The 18,299-nt window shown below is 42.5% G+C and overlaps 1 protein-coding gene across 1 annotated transcript; it reads right to left on the bottom strand.

The window, feature by feature from the left end:
* Nucleotides 1–227: 227 nt before the first annotated feature.
* LOC147890331 (mavicyanin-like) lies at nucleotides 228–1,349 on the bottom strand. Its single transcript, XM_087390933.1, has 3 exons — nucleotides 1,089–1,349; nucleotides 614–833; nucleotides 228–439 (listed from the first exon to the last, which is right to left on the bottom strand). The coding sequence occupies exons 1-2, from the start codon at nucleotides 1,285–1,287 to the stop codon at nucleotides 631–633; spliced, it is 402 nt and encodes a 133-aa protein (XP_087247059.1). The 5' UTR covers nucleotides 1,288–1,349; the 3' UTR covers nucleotides 228–439; nucleotides 614–630.
* Nucleotides 1,350–18,299: the final 16,950 nt, after the last annotated feature.

The raw sequence follows: 18,299 nt of genomic DNA, 5'->3' as shown, positions 1-18,299 counted from the left end.
CATTGATTTAAGTGCCATTGTTAACAAAAAAAATAAGAATTCTTGGAAGAGATTCTCAAATTCTTGTTTTTATGAAGAGGGCTATGAGAATTTCATGTAGTGCATTTGAAAAGATCTCATAGTGAGGAGTCTAGCATCTTCATGTCATAAGATAATCCTTGTTACGACAAATAGAAGAAAGTTGCATTTTGAAACTATCTCATAGTGAGGAGTCTTGCATCTTCATGTCATAAGATAATGCTTGTTACGACAAATGAAGAAAGGTACAACAGTACGTTACAGTCATACTATTGAGGATCTTAAAAGTTGAAGAAACTAGTCGGTATTACAAACACTATTGGATCATGGATGCGTTGAAGACCCTCTTGCTATGATCCACATTAGATGATCGCAGCCTTGCCCTTCATAGACACCACCATCTGCCCCTTTCGTACATCACCTGATTCACAGAAAAGATTGGATAAGAACAAACAGCATTGCAGCTGAGGAATCTCGGGCAGAGACGGTTTAGCTTTACCTCAATCCTTGTGGAAGATAATGAAGGAAGCAGAAACATAAATATAGCCGGAAAAGGAGAGCGACATTCAAGAGAGAATACCAGGCCTAATCCCACCTGGCTACAAGCGATCTTCAGCTCACTGTAACTTGCATCTTCATGCCACTCTGGCAGTGGCCGGGTACTCCACATATGAAGTAATAGCTGCCCCGGCTAGGCAGTCTCACGGCCGTGTTACCATCGGAGTAGCTGGCAAGGGGACGGGCCGCAGAACATCGGTCGAAATCCATCTTGGAAACTTGCACAACATTATGTATGGCGGAAGAGTATGCAAATCCTGCAACGCCGACCAGCAGTAACTCTCGTGTCATGACGTTAATTGAGCGATGAAATCTGGACGAAACTGGCGAGCTGCAGAAGTGTATACACATGAAGAAGGTTTACTCTGCCAAGCGTAGCTGAAGAAGTACATACGCTGCCACCACAGGCGGCCGCACAGTTGTGGGTCGAAAGCAGGGGAGCCGGGGCAAGCAAGGCAGGGAAAGAAGACGACAGAAAAGAGCAGGAAGGAGCAAAGGAGGATGATACGCACGAAGGAAGTCGTTGGTGCGGAATTTCTTGGAGGAAGCCCAGTTATTGTAGTTGATGCCGGGGAGGCTCCATCCGACGCGGTCACCGACGTTGTAAGTGACGGCTGAGGAGGTGTGGATGGAGACGAGCAAGAGAAGGACGAAGAGCAAGAGGAAGGGGGAGTGGGCAGCAATGCATCTTCCCTGGGAGCAACGCGCCATAGCTATGGTGTAGAAGAAGAAGAATGTAGAAGAAGCCAAAGATGGCAACAATATCTTGTGAGTGTTGTTGATTATTATGAAGCTCACTCTATACAATGGCTTCCATTTAAATCGTGAGCACTAGTGTCATTTAATATTTAAAAATATATTTTTTTAAATATAGACAAAAACAGGATTGTGCCATTTTGTCCTTCCCTATCATGATAATTTCCACCACGGCCCTTTAGCCCCTTTCATTTCCCATCTTGTCCCTCTCATTGCCCCCTCACTTGTTGTCGCTCCGATGCAAGCTGCCCTCAGCGCGGTTTGCAGCAGCTTGCACCAATGGAGGCTACTTGCACAATAGTGTGCAGCTTGCTTACATTCGAGTGCTCCAGTGTCAGTGGCTCCTCAACCTTCTTGTGCCATCACCATCACCTACTCACCTCCCAGTGTGGCACTTTGATGGAAGGTAACATGCCATCTCTCTCTTGTGAAACTTACTAGAGGAGGAAGAGGATGTAAGGAACTCCATCATTTATGCTTCAACTGTGTTGTGCTATCCCAAATTCTAGACATGTGCCAAGTCAATTCAAAATCCTACTTTACACTACCATGGAAAACACTCAAGATAATTTTAAAAAAGAATTGAGCACTCAAGTCACCATAGTCATCTTATCCTTATCTTTGTTATATTTTAATTTTCGGACACCCTCTAAGTCAATTGAGAATCCCATAGTTAATTGAGAATCCCATAGTATTTTGCTTTCAAATGATTATACTTGAAAAAGCTCTACTAAAGCAATTATGTTTTATGTCTATTACCTACTAAAGCAATGATGTTTTGGACACCCTCTAAGTCAATTGAGAATCCCATGGTATTTTGTTTTCAAATGATTATACTTGAAAAAGATCTACTATAGCAATAATGTTTTATGTCTATTACCTACCAAATGGTAACTTGCCTATATGTGACCACCAAAGGGGCATTTTTTTAAGAATTACAACAAGATACCATGAATCCTTTCAAGCAAAGGCCATGGCACTCAATACGTCCACTCACAAGATGGCGATACATGTGTAACATGAAACTTTCCGAATGACCACCTAGAAAACCAGCTTAAAAATCACAAAAGACTAGTTAAGAGTGTTTTAGCAAGATGACGAAGGCAAGAGGTGGAAATGGCTGAGGCCTATCATTGTAAAAGGATGTTGGAGGACAAAGGTAAAGATAAGGTGGTGCAAGATAAAGATGATCCAAGGGAGCCAACACAATCTTTCAAACCGCTTCAATTTCTTCCGTGATGCCTGAAAATCTAATGATCAATGAGAAGGGGAAGGGAGGTAGGGGAGGTAGTGAGCTTAGGAATCTCCTTGTCATGTCGTGGAACCTTAGGGGGTTTGTGATAGCAATAAGCAAAAAGGATGCCTTAGGACTTTTGGGAGACTTTTGGTAAAATTAGACCCACAGTGATCCTATTACAAGAAGTAAAATGTGGGGTTGACAAACCATTGTGGTATGCCTCTAATAATCTAGGGTATGAATCGTTTGTCCATTCTTCGAGTAGGGGAAAAGGTGGGACTATGATTTTAGTGCGAGAGGAGTGTAGATCCAAACTTCTGTTTAGGGTGGAGGAGGGATGGTGACAACCATTGTAATCACAGTGGAAGGATTTGAATTTGAATTGCCAATGTATATGCCCCTAACTTGTCTTGTGATAGAGCTGCTTGATGGTCTAGCCTCAGTTCCAAATCGATCCAAAATAATTGGCTTCTAGCAGGAGATTGGAACCTCACTGAGGAAGAGCAAGACATGAGTCATCATGTGGCCTCTCCTTCACGCACTGAGCATGAAGCCTGGGATGATCTATCCTTGACCCTTGGGTTGGTGGACTGTGCCAAGATCGACCCTCTGGGGCTAAAAAATTTCTCCTGGTCCAACCGAAGAAAAGGAACAGAATTCAGAGCCAAAAGACTGGATAGATTCTATGCCTTCGAGGAGGGATGGTGGATGAAGGGGCCGATGAAGGGTGATACGATCTCGGGAACCTGTCTCTCAGACCATGCTCCGATTCACTGGAGCTTTTGTGCCCCAAGATGCATGGGACGTTGTCTAGACATCCCTCTAAAATTTAGTAAAGCGCTCCTTCAAGTCATGAGAATTCAGATCGATAGTGTGGAGAGCATGGCAGGAGGCTATGTCGCAAGTGTGAGATCCTTGTTAGAAATGGGACAAAGGGATTTGGGAGGTCGTGAAGATAGTAAAGACCAATGACAAGCAACTCAGAAATCATAAACATTGCTTAGAATTAGCACTAAGTCAGAAGGTGCAGGCTTTAAGGGAGGCAGTGGTGGCGGCCAAGCCAATCAACTTGAGATGGTCCATCAGGAGTTAGAGCTCCAATCTATGGAGGCAGCTTGAATTAAAAGCCGTCAGCGTTGGCTCTTCGTTGGCAACTGCCCCTCAAAAGGCTTCTTCTGGTCCACTAAGCGGAAGGAACCAAGGAAAACATTGATATACCTAAGGAGAGTTAATTACTAAATTTTGGCATGTAGCATAGATGAGTCCTGCACGAACTGGGGGTGATAGACGACGAACCCGCTTCCAAGGACAAAGCTTAGTTGTGCAAATTCAATGATCTAGCCAAAGACCTACAATGCAGAGTCTCAGAAGATAGGCCGTTGCCAGGCCTTACTCGCTGCATGAATTGAAAGAGGCATTAGATACTCTGGAAAGTGACAAATTCCCAGGCCGCAACGGGCTGACAATAGAATTCTTCAGAGCGTTTTGGCCCCTCATTGAGCACGATTTGGTGGAAATGGGCAATGCGGCAGTAGACAAGGGCCAGCTATCCTAGGATGTGAATGCAGGGTTGATGAAATTGTTCCCCAAAAGGCAGAATAGGCTTAAAGTGGGAGACCAGTGACCCATTACAATGTTCAGCACGTCATACAAAATAATTGCAAAGGCACTTTCACTCTGAATCGGGGATATCTACTCTAGCGTGGTGAATTTGCAATAGAATGGATTTGTCAAAGGAAGAGACATTTCTTAATGTGTCCACATCTCTTTCAACCTCTTATCAGAAGGTACTCATGTTCGGGTTCGACTTCAACAAATCTTATGACCGCATTCGGTGGGACTTTCTAATTGAGGTAATGTTGAGATTGGGTTTTGGTTCAAGATTTGTTTAGAAAGTGCAAGCTCTCTTTGCCAATGCTTCGGTAATACTCTGTGTCAATGGTGGGGTAGTAGGCCGGTTCGATCTCAACAGATTTGTCAAACAAGGGTGCCCAGTGGCCCCCCTTCTGTTCGTGCTAGGCATAGTCCCTCTAGTTTAGCAGTTGTTGCTGGTGAAATGGGAAGCTAGGAGGATTGAAGGGGTTCGCCTCCCCTCAGGTAACCAATTAAATGTTCAAATGTTCACCGACAACATGGTGGCCTTCACCCAAGAAGAAGAAGCCTCTATTAACTCTCTAATTCTTACCATTTCGAAGTTCTGCTCTGTGTTTAGTTTTGTGTGCAACCTAAACAAGTACTTCTACATCAAAATTAGCTTTGGCCCAGCCCCTCCTTAGATCAAGGACCTAAACATTCAAAAGGTTCATCATGGAGTAATAATCAGGTATCTTGGAGCCCCCCTAGGGATGGGTATTGATCACCCTCAGACAGAGGTTTGATTGGTTCAAAGAGAAAATCAAGGAAAAGTTCATAAAGTAGAATGGTATCGCATTGGGCTGGAATGCAAGGTTGTTGGTGGTTTGGCATATCCTGGTGGCTTCTACAACCTACATTGCATCCATCTAGAACTTTACGAAGACTTAATGGGCAGAAATTGAAAAGCTTTTCAAAGATTTTGTTTGGGTGGAGGAGAAAGGTCAAAGGAAGATGCACACAGTTCCTTGGGAGGCCCTCAAAGCCCCAAAAGCCTAGGGAGGTTTCGGTCTCCCAAACATAAGGGTGAAGAACTCGGCGCTGATTTGTAAATAGCTGCCCGGCTTCTTTGTCCAGCAAAGCGCCTTGGATTGAGATTGTAAAATTCTTCCTTGGACAAGGCGATAGTAGCCGCGCAGGGATGTGGCCCAAGATGTCTTGATACTCGAAGATCTTCTCGGCATGCATAATAGGTTCATATTTAATTGCTGGACTACTTTTTGCATGGAAGGAAGGGATAAAGTTATTGGAAAGGGCAGGGAGGATTGAGGAGAGATGGTAGCCTTGATGAAAGCATTTGGTGGTTGACTGCCTTTCGCCCTAATGACGAAGTGTTTGCGCTTCATGATCTCCCAAAAGCAAGGCATCGCCATAGGAACGGCTTGTAGGTGTGGGGGTACCTGTGGGATCCCCAGTGCGCAGATTGGATTCCGATGGAGGCCCTCCTCCAAAACTACAGACTCACAAAAGGAGAAATAGACCTGATCCAACCGGTCCTTGATAGAATCTCAGAGGAGTGGCCATCGAACACGCAGATGACCAATGACGACAAGATTTCTTTCTGGGCAATGGGCAAATAAGCCTTGTGAAAATCTCTGCCAGGATCATGTATAAGAGAATGATGGGTAGCTCGTCCACACTGCACTTGACCTCAACAGGAAATGGAAAATTAGGCGATCTCAAGGGTGGTGGAAGAAAAGATTCCAGGGGGTCTAGAGATGGTGCAAAGCAGGCAAGGCCAGCTTCCTCCTTTGGAAGACCCTCCAACAGTGGCTTCCATTGAGGCGCGACTTGCAAAAATTCTACCGGTGAACCTGGTCTGCTGTCCGCTCTGCAACAAATCCTTCGAAAACGTGCATCACCTAATGTGGACCTATCAGAGCACTCAACAAGCATAGAGAAAATTGGAGAGAGCAGTGAGAAAAGTAGGAGTCATGGCGCGGTTTTACCTTGGCATGCACTAGCACCGGGTCCTCCTTGGAGACACCCATGGGCTCCCCTCCACATTGGCAGCCTATTACCCATACCTTCAAGTGGCAATATGTATGGCGATATGGGATACCCGCAATCAAATAGTTTTTCACAAAAACCCTTTGACAGGGTGGAGAGAGTCAAGAATCATTGCCTTAACCAAAGCTAATATCAGAGACCTCAGCTGGCTACTCATTAAAAAAGACCAGGTGGTCAGTAGGACCCTCCTTGAAATCAAAGCTTGCATGGATTGATGTCTAGTTGCTGCGTGTAGTGTAGGCTTAGGGTTATCACCCCTTTAGTAGGACCCTCCTTGAAATCAAAGCTTGCATGGATTGATGTCTAGTTGCTGCGTGTAGTGTAGGCTTAGGGTTATCACCCCTTTTGAGCCACCTTTTGTAATTGGTCTATTAGGGCTGACCACCCCCCTTTTTTGTTTAATATATTCGGCATTTTCTTTAAAAAAAAGAAAAAAGAAAAACTATTGCATAATGTATGTTATTGCATTGCTTGTTAGGATAGCATTCTAAACAAAGGCAACACGAGAGAGTTGTCTTCTTTGGGTCTTTTATCCAAAGGAATGCACCTTGTGAGTATATTCTAATTATTACATGTTTTAAACCTAACCAAAGATAGACGATTGAAGACAATTGAAAATTTAAGCACACCTCTCTCTCTCTCTCTCTCTCTCTCTCTCTCTCTCTCTCTCTCTCTCTCTCACTCTTACACACACACACACACAATTAGGTTTATATTGCACCGAGTCTTCGTCATTTGAGCATTCTTATGGAGATTTGCAAAATAAGGCTTGAGTAAAAGTATATTTATTTCATGGAAACTAATTTCTCAAGTTTTGTTATCCCCATTTGAACTTGCATCAAGATTGTATGGCACATCCAGCTATATTGGCATTAGTAAAAGAGTAGCAAGAAGTATAGTGAGTTAATGGAAATAAAGTGTCCACATGGAAGACTTTTTTAAAGAGACTTCATTTTGGTAAACACATGGTGAAAGTGACAATTAATGGTCGCTACTTGGGGGCACAGGGTGCGGGGTAGGGGAATAGGAGGCAGGGTTAAAACATGTATTCATAAGACCAATTTTTAGGCTATTCATCTCTTTTTAAAGGGAGATTACACATTCCCAACATACAAGTGTGTCATACATGTTCATACATAATTAAGTTTTGAGCAAGTCACGGAACAAATGTTTAACGTATGAGCATAGAACCTTTAAAATAAGTACCAACTTTTTCTAGGATTGAGAAACTAGAATACAGTAAGTCATATCTTTGTAAACTTCTCGTAAACTTCTATATAATAAACAAGTGACAAGAGAGATTATAATGTAACCTCCAAGATATTATATGGTTACAAGCTTTTTTTAAATAAAAGAACTCATTGGCCAATATTTCTGGAACTTCTAGACAAGATATATATATATTACCTTAGGATGCCCATTAAATGTATTCTTAAATTTTGAACATTTAGTTAAGACACTTAAATGAGAAAATATGTTTCCTATATGGTTATTTTCATTCCACATGAGTTGGGCCTCGTTAGATACAGTGTTTAATGAGTGATAGTTTCATCATGTTTATCAACCATGTTTAAAAAGGACCACTAAGTTATTAAATTTTTGGAAATGCATAGCATTTGGATCTAGCTACTTCCAAACGATGGTCCAAAAATGTTTACCAATGGTGGGGTGTAACCTTGGTATTGAGTAGACTTGTCATTGAGGAAGGCTAGTTTGCTAAGAATTCACTTGACTTCATTGAAAGACTAGCCATCTAATTAGACACATCATTCTGTATGGATCTGTTGTATCTATTTGCATTTTATCGGAGGTTTAATACAAGCCACTCCATGGATGAATCATTGTAGAGTCTTGTGCATTCATTGCAACTGAAAAAGCTTGTATACAATATATAGGGCAAGAACATAGTCTAGGCCTCCATTGTAATCCGCCTCCCCTACCTTATACTTTTTATTGTTAATCGACCAGGACACCATAGTCATTAGAATTGGTACTAAATGTAACAACTTCCGTTTACACCCACCTCCTATTATACCCACATGCACAGGTTTCCTAAAACTCAACGCCACTTTGAAAAGGTATCGAGCATGTGAAGGTATATGCACGTTGAAATTTTCCTATGTGAGATTGTTGGTGAGATGTGAAGCATCTTCCATTTACTAGTGAAAGAAATTTGCAAATGTGTAGTTAAATGGACATGGTGGAGACTAATAAGGAAACAAATAGGGGGAAAATACTAGCCCAATGGCAAATCTAAAGCCTTCTCCAAGCTGCTTTGGTGATTATTTATAGGTTAAATTTAATAAATTTGCCCAAAATTTAACATAACTTCTCATTCAAGGTCTGGATTGGATCTGGTGAAGGCATCGTCGAGGAATGAAGTCAGTGTTAGGATGTTGGATGTTGCTCTGGATGTGCCCCTCTCTCCTCTTTTGTGGTCTCAAAGAGATGGCTCGTGCGTGGCTTAAGTGCTACTATCACTCCCATCATGTGTGGGTCAAGATGCTAACGTTTGCACGTTGTTCTCCCTAGATATTGGTTGTAGTGTCTCCTCAACAACCTCTGATCAGTGTCACTTTGACTAGAAGGAGTTTTTCAAATTGGGCTCTGTTAGGAGCTCCTAGTCTCGTCTTTCCATTGTTAGCAATTGATCCCCGTGTCGCTGGCCCTCATGTAGTTCGAGATAGATCAAGAAAGTTGAGAGCTATCCAAATTTGTACATGAATACATAGTGGTGTCAACCTCAGATCTCAGAGTTTACAAGGCATTTGAAGGCAAAGTGGTCCCTAACTCAACCTCTTGCATGTTATGTAAGGTGTAGAGCTGCTCCTCATAGGGATGAACTCATTACACAGTTGGTGGGAGGATACTTGAACGTGTCTAATCGAGATTGTCAAGGCATGTGGGAGATGGATCTGAGTATAGTAAGGAGGATCAATAAAACCCTCTGAGATTTGTGAGCCATGATGTTTGGACTTATACCATAAGCTCACGAGGCACTAAACATGTTACGTTGTAGGGGATCCTCCCTGATGCCATAGTTTAGGTGAGTGCGATAGATGGGTCTTCAAGCTGTATTGGAATGGTGGCAATATGTCCATATGGAGCCCCAAGCCTGCAAATCATCTGCATGTCTGAGCATACCAATTCCTCTAGTCTCCCTATGCTGCTAGTGCCATAGATGAGGTTAGGTCCAATCAAGGGAGCTTGCTCTGTCTTGTGGTGCCGAAGTCCTCGACTCTATGAAGGTGTGTGGCCACCTAAAAGGCTGCATCAAAGATTTAGGGGGGTGACTCCAAGTAAATCTAATGTGGGACTAACGGCTTGCTATGGGTCATCACTTGGACTAGTCTTCCTCTAATAGATCTGGACCCCAAAATGGGCTGCCAAACATCCCAATTGGGTGAACAAGAGAATCAAAGAGTAGAAACTCGGTCTTGGGATTTAGAAATTGGGATTGGAAAAATAGTATCACTCAAGTTTGGCGACTGAGGGTGTCCCATTATTGAAAGTCAAAATGCTCTCAATGTAGAATATCATAACCTTGGTTTTCCCCAAGTGTCTCAGAGAAGGTTTGAAGCATGTTCTAATGACGGTTGGAGGTTGTCAGTGAAAGAGGAGAGTAAGGCCACATCATTTGCATATAGGAGAATCTAGCTAAGGGTGGAGCCTGTGTTGTCTACTATTGCAATGAATGACTCAAGCTCATCAATGTAAACTCCAAACACGGTCGTTGATAAATGACATCCTTGCTTGATCCCAATCGTACTCATGGCCTCCTTTGTGCACCTAGTTGCCATTGGAACTCTACCTGATATCCGCTCATAGAGTGTCATGAATCTCGAATGTACCCCTAGGCATGTAGACATCTGAGTATTTGAGCCTGTGGTTCTGTGTCAAAAGCCTTGTGAAAGTCTACAAAGCAACAATGTCTCTATGCAATGGCCTCTCAATAACCCCTCTCAAAGTGAAGATGTGGTTCAAACTTGTGTGATCTGCTTTTCTTTATGCTTTGTTCTCCCCCATGCCAAGGGGATAGTTGTTTGCAGTTACATTTAGTGTGCACTTGTTTACCCAAGCATTGGCTTGTGGTGACGTGATAATGAGCACTTATTTGCTTCATAAACCATTCACAGCATGTGAATTTTGTGGGCAATTTGTGCATTTTTTTGAAAATGGCTCAGAATGACTTCTTGTTTGGTGGAACTTTGTCTCGGGAGAACAAACTTGATGGCACCAATTACTCTTATGGCGTTTCATAGTTAAGAATGTGTTGGTTGCCAAAGGTTTATGGGGAGTAGCGAATGGGATGAATACGTCCCGTAGATAATGCACCTCCTTCACTAGCCACAGAGGTGGTTGAATTGACACCTGCAATGGTTGCAGTTGTCAGTTGATCAATGTGATTAAGATCCAAAATCTTAGAGAACAACTCTTGAATATTGATGAGATTATCTCTGAAAAATATTTTTTCTCTAAGAGATTGCAGTCATTGCCGGAGTTCTACTTGAGTTTCCATACTTCTCTCACCTTGTCTTTTAGGGGCAATGCTCAACCTATTCATTTTGGGAAACTTGTGCATTTCTTGTTGCGAGAGGAACACACAAGGAAGAATAAATCTTCCTTCCATAGTAGTGATCAAGGACTTGCTATCCAAATTAGGAGTCAAGGCAAGCGTAAGGGTCTACAGTATAAGGCTGCTGGAGGACAGCCATATAACAAGGTAAAGGATGATGCAAGCAAAGTAAAAAAGAAGGGAAGGTGCCATTATTGCAAAAAGCAGGGTTATCATATGAGTGAATGTAGGACAAGATTGGAAAAGAGAAGAAGAAAGTTAGTTTGTCATTTTCAGCTTCTAATGCGTCATATGCTGACAAGGATAATGCTTCAGCAAATTATATGGCTGTAGAGTGACCCTTTCTGCTATACTCAATTCGATTGGCACATGTCATCTAGACCATCTATAAGGTCGGATTTTTATAAATAGACTTTAATTGAAGCCTTGAAAATAGTAGCATGGGCTAATATTTATAACTCTATATTGGGGAAAGTTTTGCCCCATGATAGGCACTTGCTTAGTTGTGTTCCTGAAAGATTCGTCTATGACCTATACTTCCATATCTATGTTCTCCTCTTACTTTTGACCCACTATTGAGTAAATGTACTACACGTGTTGGGGCAAATTTTGGACGATACCACGAGGGGAATTGTATTCATTTTGCGCTGCAAGCCTGCAACGCCCAAGTCTTCAACCACCTGCAATGGCCCTTTTTCGTTCGTGGATAGCGCAGTTGCCATTGCAAGGACGGCAGACATTTTGCTTCACAGAACATGGGTTGACAGAGCTTATGATAATACAGAATTCCCTATCAGGGAGAACAGCTTTTCGTCGGTGCTTTCAGAGTGCAGCTTTTTGGGGTCAGGTTGCACATGTTAGAACTAACGGAGGGGGTTGAAGGAGTGCGACAGCCAAAAGAGCTGCGCCATGCAGGCCGCCGCATGACAGGGGGCCACGGACGGCGACCTACAATTTCAGAATTACATCACATCTTGCTTAAATGCGCCTCCCACTTACATTGTGGAAATGTGAGCACAAGTCTAAGAAACACTCTAGAGAGGTGATGTTCGTTCCAAATGAAAGAAAAAATGCACAACAAACGCACTACCCTGCACGGGCCCCGACCTGCTCCAGGCCCCACGGCTCTAGTGCACACTTTTAGCACACCTCGGAACTACAAACAGTGAAATAGAAGCAAAAAATAGATCCAAGAATATATCAAAGAACATCACATCTTGGTACTCACTCTCAATGCTACCTGGTAAAATGTCTACAAGAGGGGTTTATGTGGAAGATATTTGGGGAAAGCAGGTCCTGTAAATAGCCTGGCAGCCCTACCAACAGGAACAACCCACAAGGCTACCTTAGATGTGATCACTTGCCTCAACAAGATATGCCTTGCATTGATATAAAAAATTGATAGCTTGGAGGCTACAAATGTGGCCTTGCACGTTGAGAAAGCTCTTGTAGGCAAGACACTAGCCGAGATCAAGAAACAAGGAGGGAAAGAAAAAGAAGAGTAGAGGAAGGAAAAGGCCAAGAAAGATGAATGGGAGAAGGAGAAATCAGGATGCGTAAATGAGAAAGTCAAGTTACAATATAAGGTACAGGCACTTAGGATTAAATTACAACAAATGAAAGACATGCAACCAACCTCAGTATGTGTCTACAAGGCCATGGAAGAGCTCAAAGCAAAAAATGAGACTCTTAAGAGAGAGATGGTTACCATGCAAGCCACCATGAATGGTAAGCATGTTAAATTTGCACAACAGCTCACCAAAAGGAAAGACGAGATTCTCAAATGGACAGTAGTGGTGAAAAAGGGGACAGTAGTGGTGAAAAAGGGATCCACAGCCCCCAAGAAAGTGCTTATTTTTGAGACCTTGGAAGAAGAGAAAAGGAGAACCAGCAAGGCACTGAATGTCTTAGTGAGAGGCTTAATAGAGGGAGACACTCCTGGCACATGCCCAAACTTTGTTCACTAAGATGGGAGGTAACCTCTCATGTGAGGTAGCTTGGAGAATTGGCAAAGCAGAGCTACCCCCCATTGGACCAAATAGTGTTGAAACTTCAAACAACAATGGATAGATCTACCCTCATGAGCATGAGGGAAACTCTAAAAGGGACCAAAATGTACCTAGATGATGACCTCACTCTCTTGCAATGCAGGAACATCGAAGGGAAGGAATGGTACGGGTAATGACAGCTAGGGAAATGGGCTACTTACAAAGATGGTAGAGTGATCATCTGGGAGAGAGTAGACAGGTAGACGATGTGGAATTTCCATGGCAAGAGTGAACATGATGGATGTGGTGTTGTTATTAATCAAGCTTTGTTTAAACACCAATTAGCATGCCCTCAAGAAAAACTCAATGATGCCCATGATGCTATAACATGACTTACAACCAACCTCTCCATAGGCATGCATTCAACATACAGTAAACAAAGCCTTAAGAATACTGTAGTACGCAGAGTATTCTATGAAGTGAAAGTGGATGAAGTGCAAAGGAGAAGCCGACACAATTGTGAGAAAATTAAAGGAGTTTGTGGTCTACATAGCATATGGGGCTTTTCAAACAACCAATTGATTAAAACCAAAAAAAAATATTGTTTCTGCAGTGTGTTCATCATAGGGGATCATGACGATTGTGAGAACATTGCAACTGTGAAGACATGGGAGCGAGTTCAAGTTTTCCCTCTACATTCAGATGGAGTGACAAACAATGGAGAGACAAACGACTCGCAATAGTTTGGGGAGAATTTCGATGACCTCACTGACTGTCTGAAAGAGGGGGATAACTTTGCAGTTGTTGTAGCATCTGGGGAGAACGAGGAAGATGACCCATACTTTCTGTTGCAGTGCACAAAACCTAAGCACAAGGTTGAGAAAACATTTTTAAAGGATAATTGGAGAACAACCTATGAGAATTGGGATGTAGTAGTCAGAGCTTTTTGGTACAAAAAAACATCCAAGAGAGGCCGCAATTATGAACTACTACATAAGATTCCACAAACATGTGTGTACTCTCATCTAGTAAGAGCTATTAAGTTCTAGATACAACCTGTGCCACAACGAAAGAAGGCCCAGAGTGTCTTTAAATTGGATTTAGACATGCATGAGCACATCTTGGGGTGTCTTGGAGCAGTGGACGAGGACGACTAAGATAGTACTGAGAAAATGTATGTAGTCTCATCGCAAGGAAACAATATGTCCACTTGTCCTAGAAAATGGAATTTGTATTTGAGACTATGCTTCTTTTTAGTATATCCCAAACAAGCACCATGCTTCTTTTATCAAATTGGTTTTGTAAATCCCAAACGGTAAATCCCATGCTTGTTTTTAGTATATCCCAACAACCACCACGCTAGTTTCCCATAACGAATCCACACATCCTACAAATCCAATCATCTTGTAATAATAGAAGCAAACCACCATGCTAGTGGCTGTTAATATCCTAGTGCAACCAACCACCGCGCTGGCGATAACTTATACTATTTTTGTAAATCCCAAATGGTAAATCCCATGCTTGTTTTTAGTATATCCCAACAACCACCATGCTGGTTTCCCATAACAAATCCACACATCCTACAAATCCATTCATCTTGTAACAATAGAAGCAAACCACCATGCTGGTGGCTGTTAATATCCTAGTGCAACCAACCACCATGTTGGCGATAACTTATACTGCACTACTACCGTGCTATCCTAAAATTTGTTGCACAGTGCTATAGTAAAACAGTGTCCTTTAGACTGTTTATCGTTTTGTTAACCATCAAATTTCATCCCATGCTTGTTTTTAGTATATCCCAACAACCACTGCACTGGTTTCCCATAAGGAATCCACACATCCGACAAATCCATTCATCTTGTAATAATAGAAGCAAACCATTGTGCTGGTGGTTGTTAATATCCTAGTGCAACCAACCACCGTGCTGGCGATAACTTATCCTGCATTACTACCGTGCTATCCCTACACTACTACCGTGCTATCCTAAAGTTTGTTGCATAGTGCTATACTAAAATAGTGCCCTTTCGATTGGTTATCATTAACCATCGGATTTCAACGACTGAGCTACTTAAAACATTTAAGTATTAACATGGAAGCACGTCGATACAAAATCAGGTATTACGAGGACCATGAGAAAGTCCACAAGTCCCCGAAATGTCTACAAGATTTTTATTTTTTCAAAATACAATAACATTTTGTGGCTTAAGGAATTCCAGACTCCCAACTATCTTATCAGCCTCTCTATAGCAAGCATCTCCTAGCTCTTTAGGCCACTCTGATGCACAATGGTAGACCTATTAACACACTCGAATTACACACTGCTTGCTTGAGTCTACCGACTTATACATGCATAGTAACTCCTCTTTTTGATGGGGGTCCTCTTCATCCTGGTCTTTGCGCTCTATACATCTTCGAGCCTTTATTATGTCCTACCAAAAGAAATCTACATCATGAGCTTGACAAGTACCTCAAAGGAGCAAGAAAAACAATAGCCATGGAAATTATATTCACCGTCTCTGCCGACTCCAAGTAATACACCCACCACCGAAGCATGTCCTCCTTGTAAATATTTTCCTCCTTCTCCGGATCTGTTTCTGTGAGGATGCCATCCAACATCGTTTTCAGGTAACACAAAAGCATTCCAAAGTTATTTGGCTATGCCATATATTCTCTATAGGTGGATCAGCAGTAAGGTGGATTAGTAGTAGGTGGATCGATGTCTAGAGTTTTGGGGCTAGATTTCATAATGGGCTCTTAGTTGTGTCTACACTGCACTTAAATAGGGAGAGAGTTCATTGAGCCCAACCTTCTCAATCTTCAATTTCATGTTAGTTTGGTAATCAAAATCTTTGAGGTCATTGAGCTCGAACTTCTCATTCTTCAGTCTCATGTTAGTTGTCTAATCAAAATCTTTCGTCTCACATTAGTTGTCTAATCAAAATCTTTTGTCTCACATTACTTGTCAAATCAAAATTTTTTGTCTCATTATTACCATCGTGTTGGCATGGATCAAAGGACACTATCTAGTCACATAGCTGAGAAAACATTGCCTAAGTAAACTCTGGAGAAGATTAACAATTTAATAGATTACACACAGATTACATAGATTACATCTCAAATACTCCTTTCCTTTAGATTACATCTCAAGGACTCCTTGTTGAGCTCCCTAATTGTAGGCTCCGCCCTCCTTGCTCCTTTCCAGAATGGGGTTGGTTCCTTCCTTCTTGCAAGGGCCCAGCCCCCTCCCTTCATGCCGCTTCCTCTTTCCTTGATTTGAGCTTCCTGGTTGTAGGCTCAACCCTTCTTGCTCCTTTCTTGAAGGGGGCTAGTTCCTCCTTTAGGCTCCTTTTCCATTTGAGCTCCTTGTCTTTTGTATCTTTTGCCCAAATGGCAAATCGAGCTGCAATATCTAATTTTCTCATCGTATAGATAGCTGTAGTAGGCAAGCACATTTGATCTGTCCATGACCTGGGCAATGGAAAATGGCATTCTCTACAGCTAGATTTTGTATGCACAAACACCCCAAAGCAAAAAATGTGCGCAAGGTGGTAGCATGCAGGCCATCAGATATAGCAGTCATCTATGATGGGGGTATGGCAGACCATGCATTTTGGACCTTGCTGCATAATAGGATAGGCATCTGATTTAACCATTGCAGTAGCTGTGAATACCATAGTCTTGCTCTGTACATGGCGAAGTTGCTTCTGGATTCCTTCCTCCCTCATCCTAAGGCTGTAGATGTTCTCTTTCATCTCCTCCAATTTTTGCTCACTCTGTGTATAACAGCTTCATCTGAATCCCTCAGCATCTATTGAAGCTGCTTAAAATGCTCAAAAACATCTTCATGAGCCATTTTCAAGACTTCCACTCTAGTTTGGAAATCTCTTAGGACAACAGACAGCTTTTCATAACTGTCAAAAGCCACGGCAAGCTTGTGCAGCCCTATCGTAATCTTCTTGCAAGGTCTTGTAGCTTACTCTCTTTGGACTTCCAACAGTGTTTAAAAAAAAAATCTCGTCGTGGCTACTGCAAATTGCTCCACCATTGGTGGCTGCTGCAACTTGCTCCACCGTGGTGATCTTTGCATCCTTCCTAGCCTGGAGAGTTGCCTCATTGTCTTCTCCACCCCGGTTGCTCTTTGCCCCATCCTTTCTCACCTTGAAACTCTCTCGCAGTTACTGCATCACCTTTATGGTTTCTGCATTCTCCCATTTCAGCTCCTCCATCATCTAGTCTTTTTCAATGTTCAATGCATTCTGCATGTTGCAGAGCCATTTGTAAAGACCCTCCTTTTTGGCTCTCTTATCTTGAAGATCCTTTTGCATCTTTTCTAGCTCCTTGTCCGCCATGTCCCCATCATTTCTCACTTCTTCGAGCCTACTATCTCAAAGCTCCTTCATTCGCTTTTGTGCTTCTTCTCTTCTATGCCTTTCCATGTTGACCATTTTTGTAGTGGCCTCAGCTTGCTCTTGTGCCTGCAAGACCCTCGCTTGTGCCTCCTCTACCTTGGCTTCTACACCTTCCCTGAGACTTTTCTTAAGTTGCACTGCCTTTGCTGCATCGGTGGCTTTCTCTTGTAGAAAAGTCACCTTCTAAGACATTTGCTTATCGTATTGCTCAAAAATCCCTTTGAGGCTAGATGCCATCACGTGCATTGTAACTCCTATGGATTGAGATGACAATTGGGATTTGCCATCCATGCAATTCTTAAGGTTGGTTAGCACGCTCTTTGAGATCACCCTTGAGAAAGATACATCACGTCCTTTTAGTTGCTCTACTGTTGCTTGAATGTGCCAGAACTTGTAGGTTCCTCCCATATCGAGAAAGAGGTTAATGGTCTTCTTTAGCGCATCTTGGAGGTTTGTTGGCAAGCTCCAAATCTTGACTCTAGCATCTCTACTAATCTGAGCGTTGGGGTATAGATCTAGAATATCCTATCTCTTCCACTACTTCTCAAAAAAGTGTGCTTGCAAACTACCTCTAGAAATTCCTAGAGCACATTCAATCACGCTTTCATTGATGGTTATCTTCTGACCTTGACAGACTAGTTGCCCCTCCTTCATGTTCACCTCCTGTACCAACCTGGTGAAGTTTTGGAGAGCATCCAAATTGGGCTTTTGAAGAGCAAGAGATAAGCTCCCATATGTCATGATTTCAAGATTAGCGGAGGAGGGGCTCTCGCATTGTGCTACAGAGGGGGAGGAATTCCAAGCCACGTCTGTGGTGGTGTCTCTAAGACCCACCGGGTTGGCAGTTATTACCAACCACTGCACTAGCCCACAATTACTGTTGAGGGGCAAGGGCCATATTGACATGCATTATACAAAATATCTAGGATGCCACTGGACAGAAATGGCATGTCGATATGGCCCTTGTCCCTAAAGGGGACCCCTCAAGAGCCATATTGTCATTGCATTTTGCTTGGTTGCACAATAGAATACATTTTCCTTGGTACACAAATATATAACTCCAAGAACCAGTGCAGTGGTGGCTGTCATAGATCTCCTTCTATTTGCTAGCC

This window comes from Dipteris shenzhenensis, chromosome 19, assembly GCF_047967505.1.
Source record: "Dipteris shenzhenensis isolate YYH24624 ecotype China chromosome 19, Dip_SZ_1.0, whole genome shotgun sequence".
Lineage (NCBI taxonomy): Eukaryota > Viridiplantae > Streptophyta > Polypodiopsida > Gleicheniales > Dipteridaceae > Dipteris > Dipteris shenzhenensis.
This window is presented reverse-complemented; position numbering and strand designations above follow the sequence as displayed.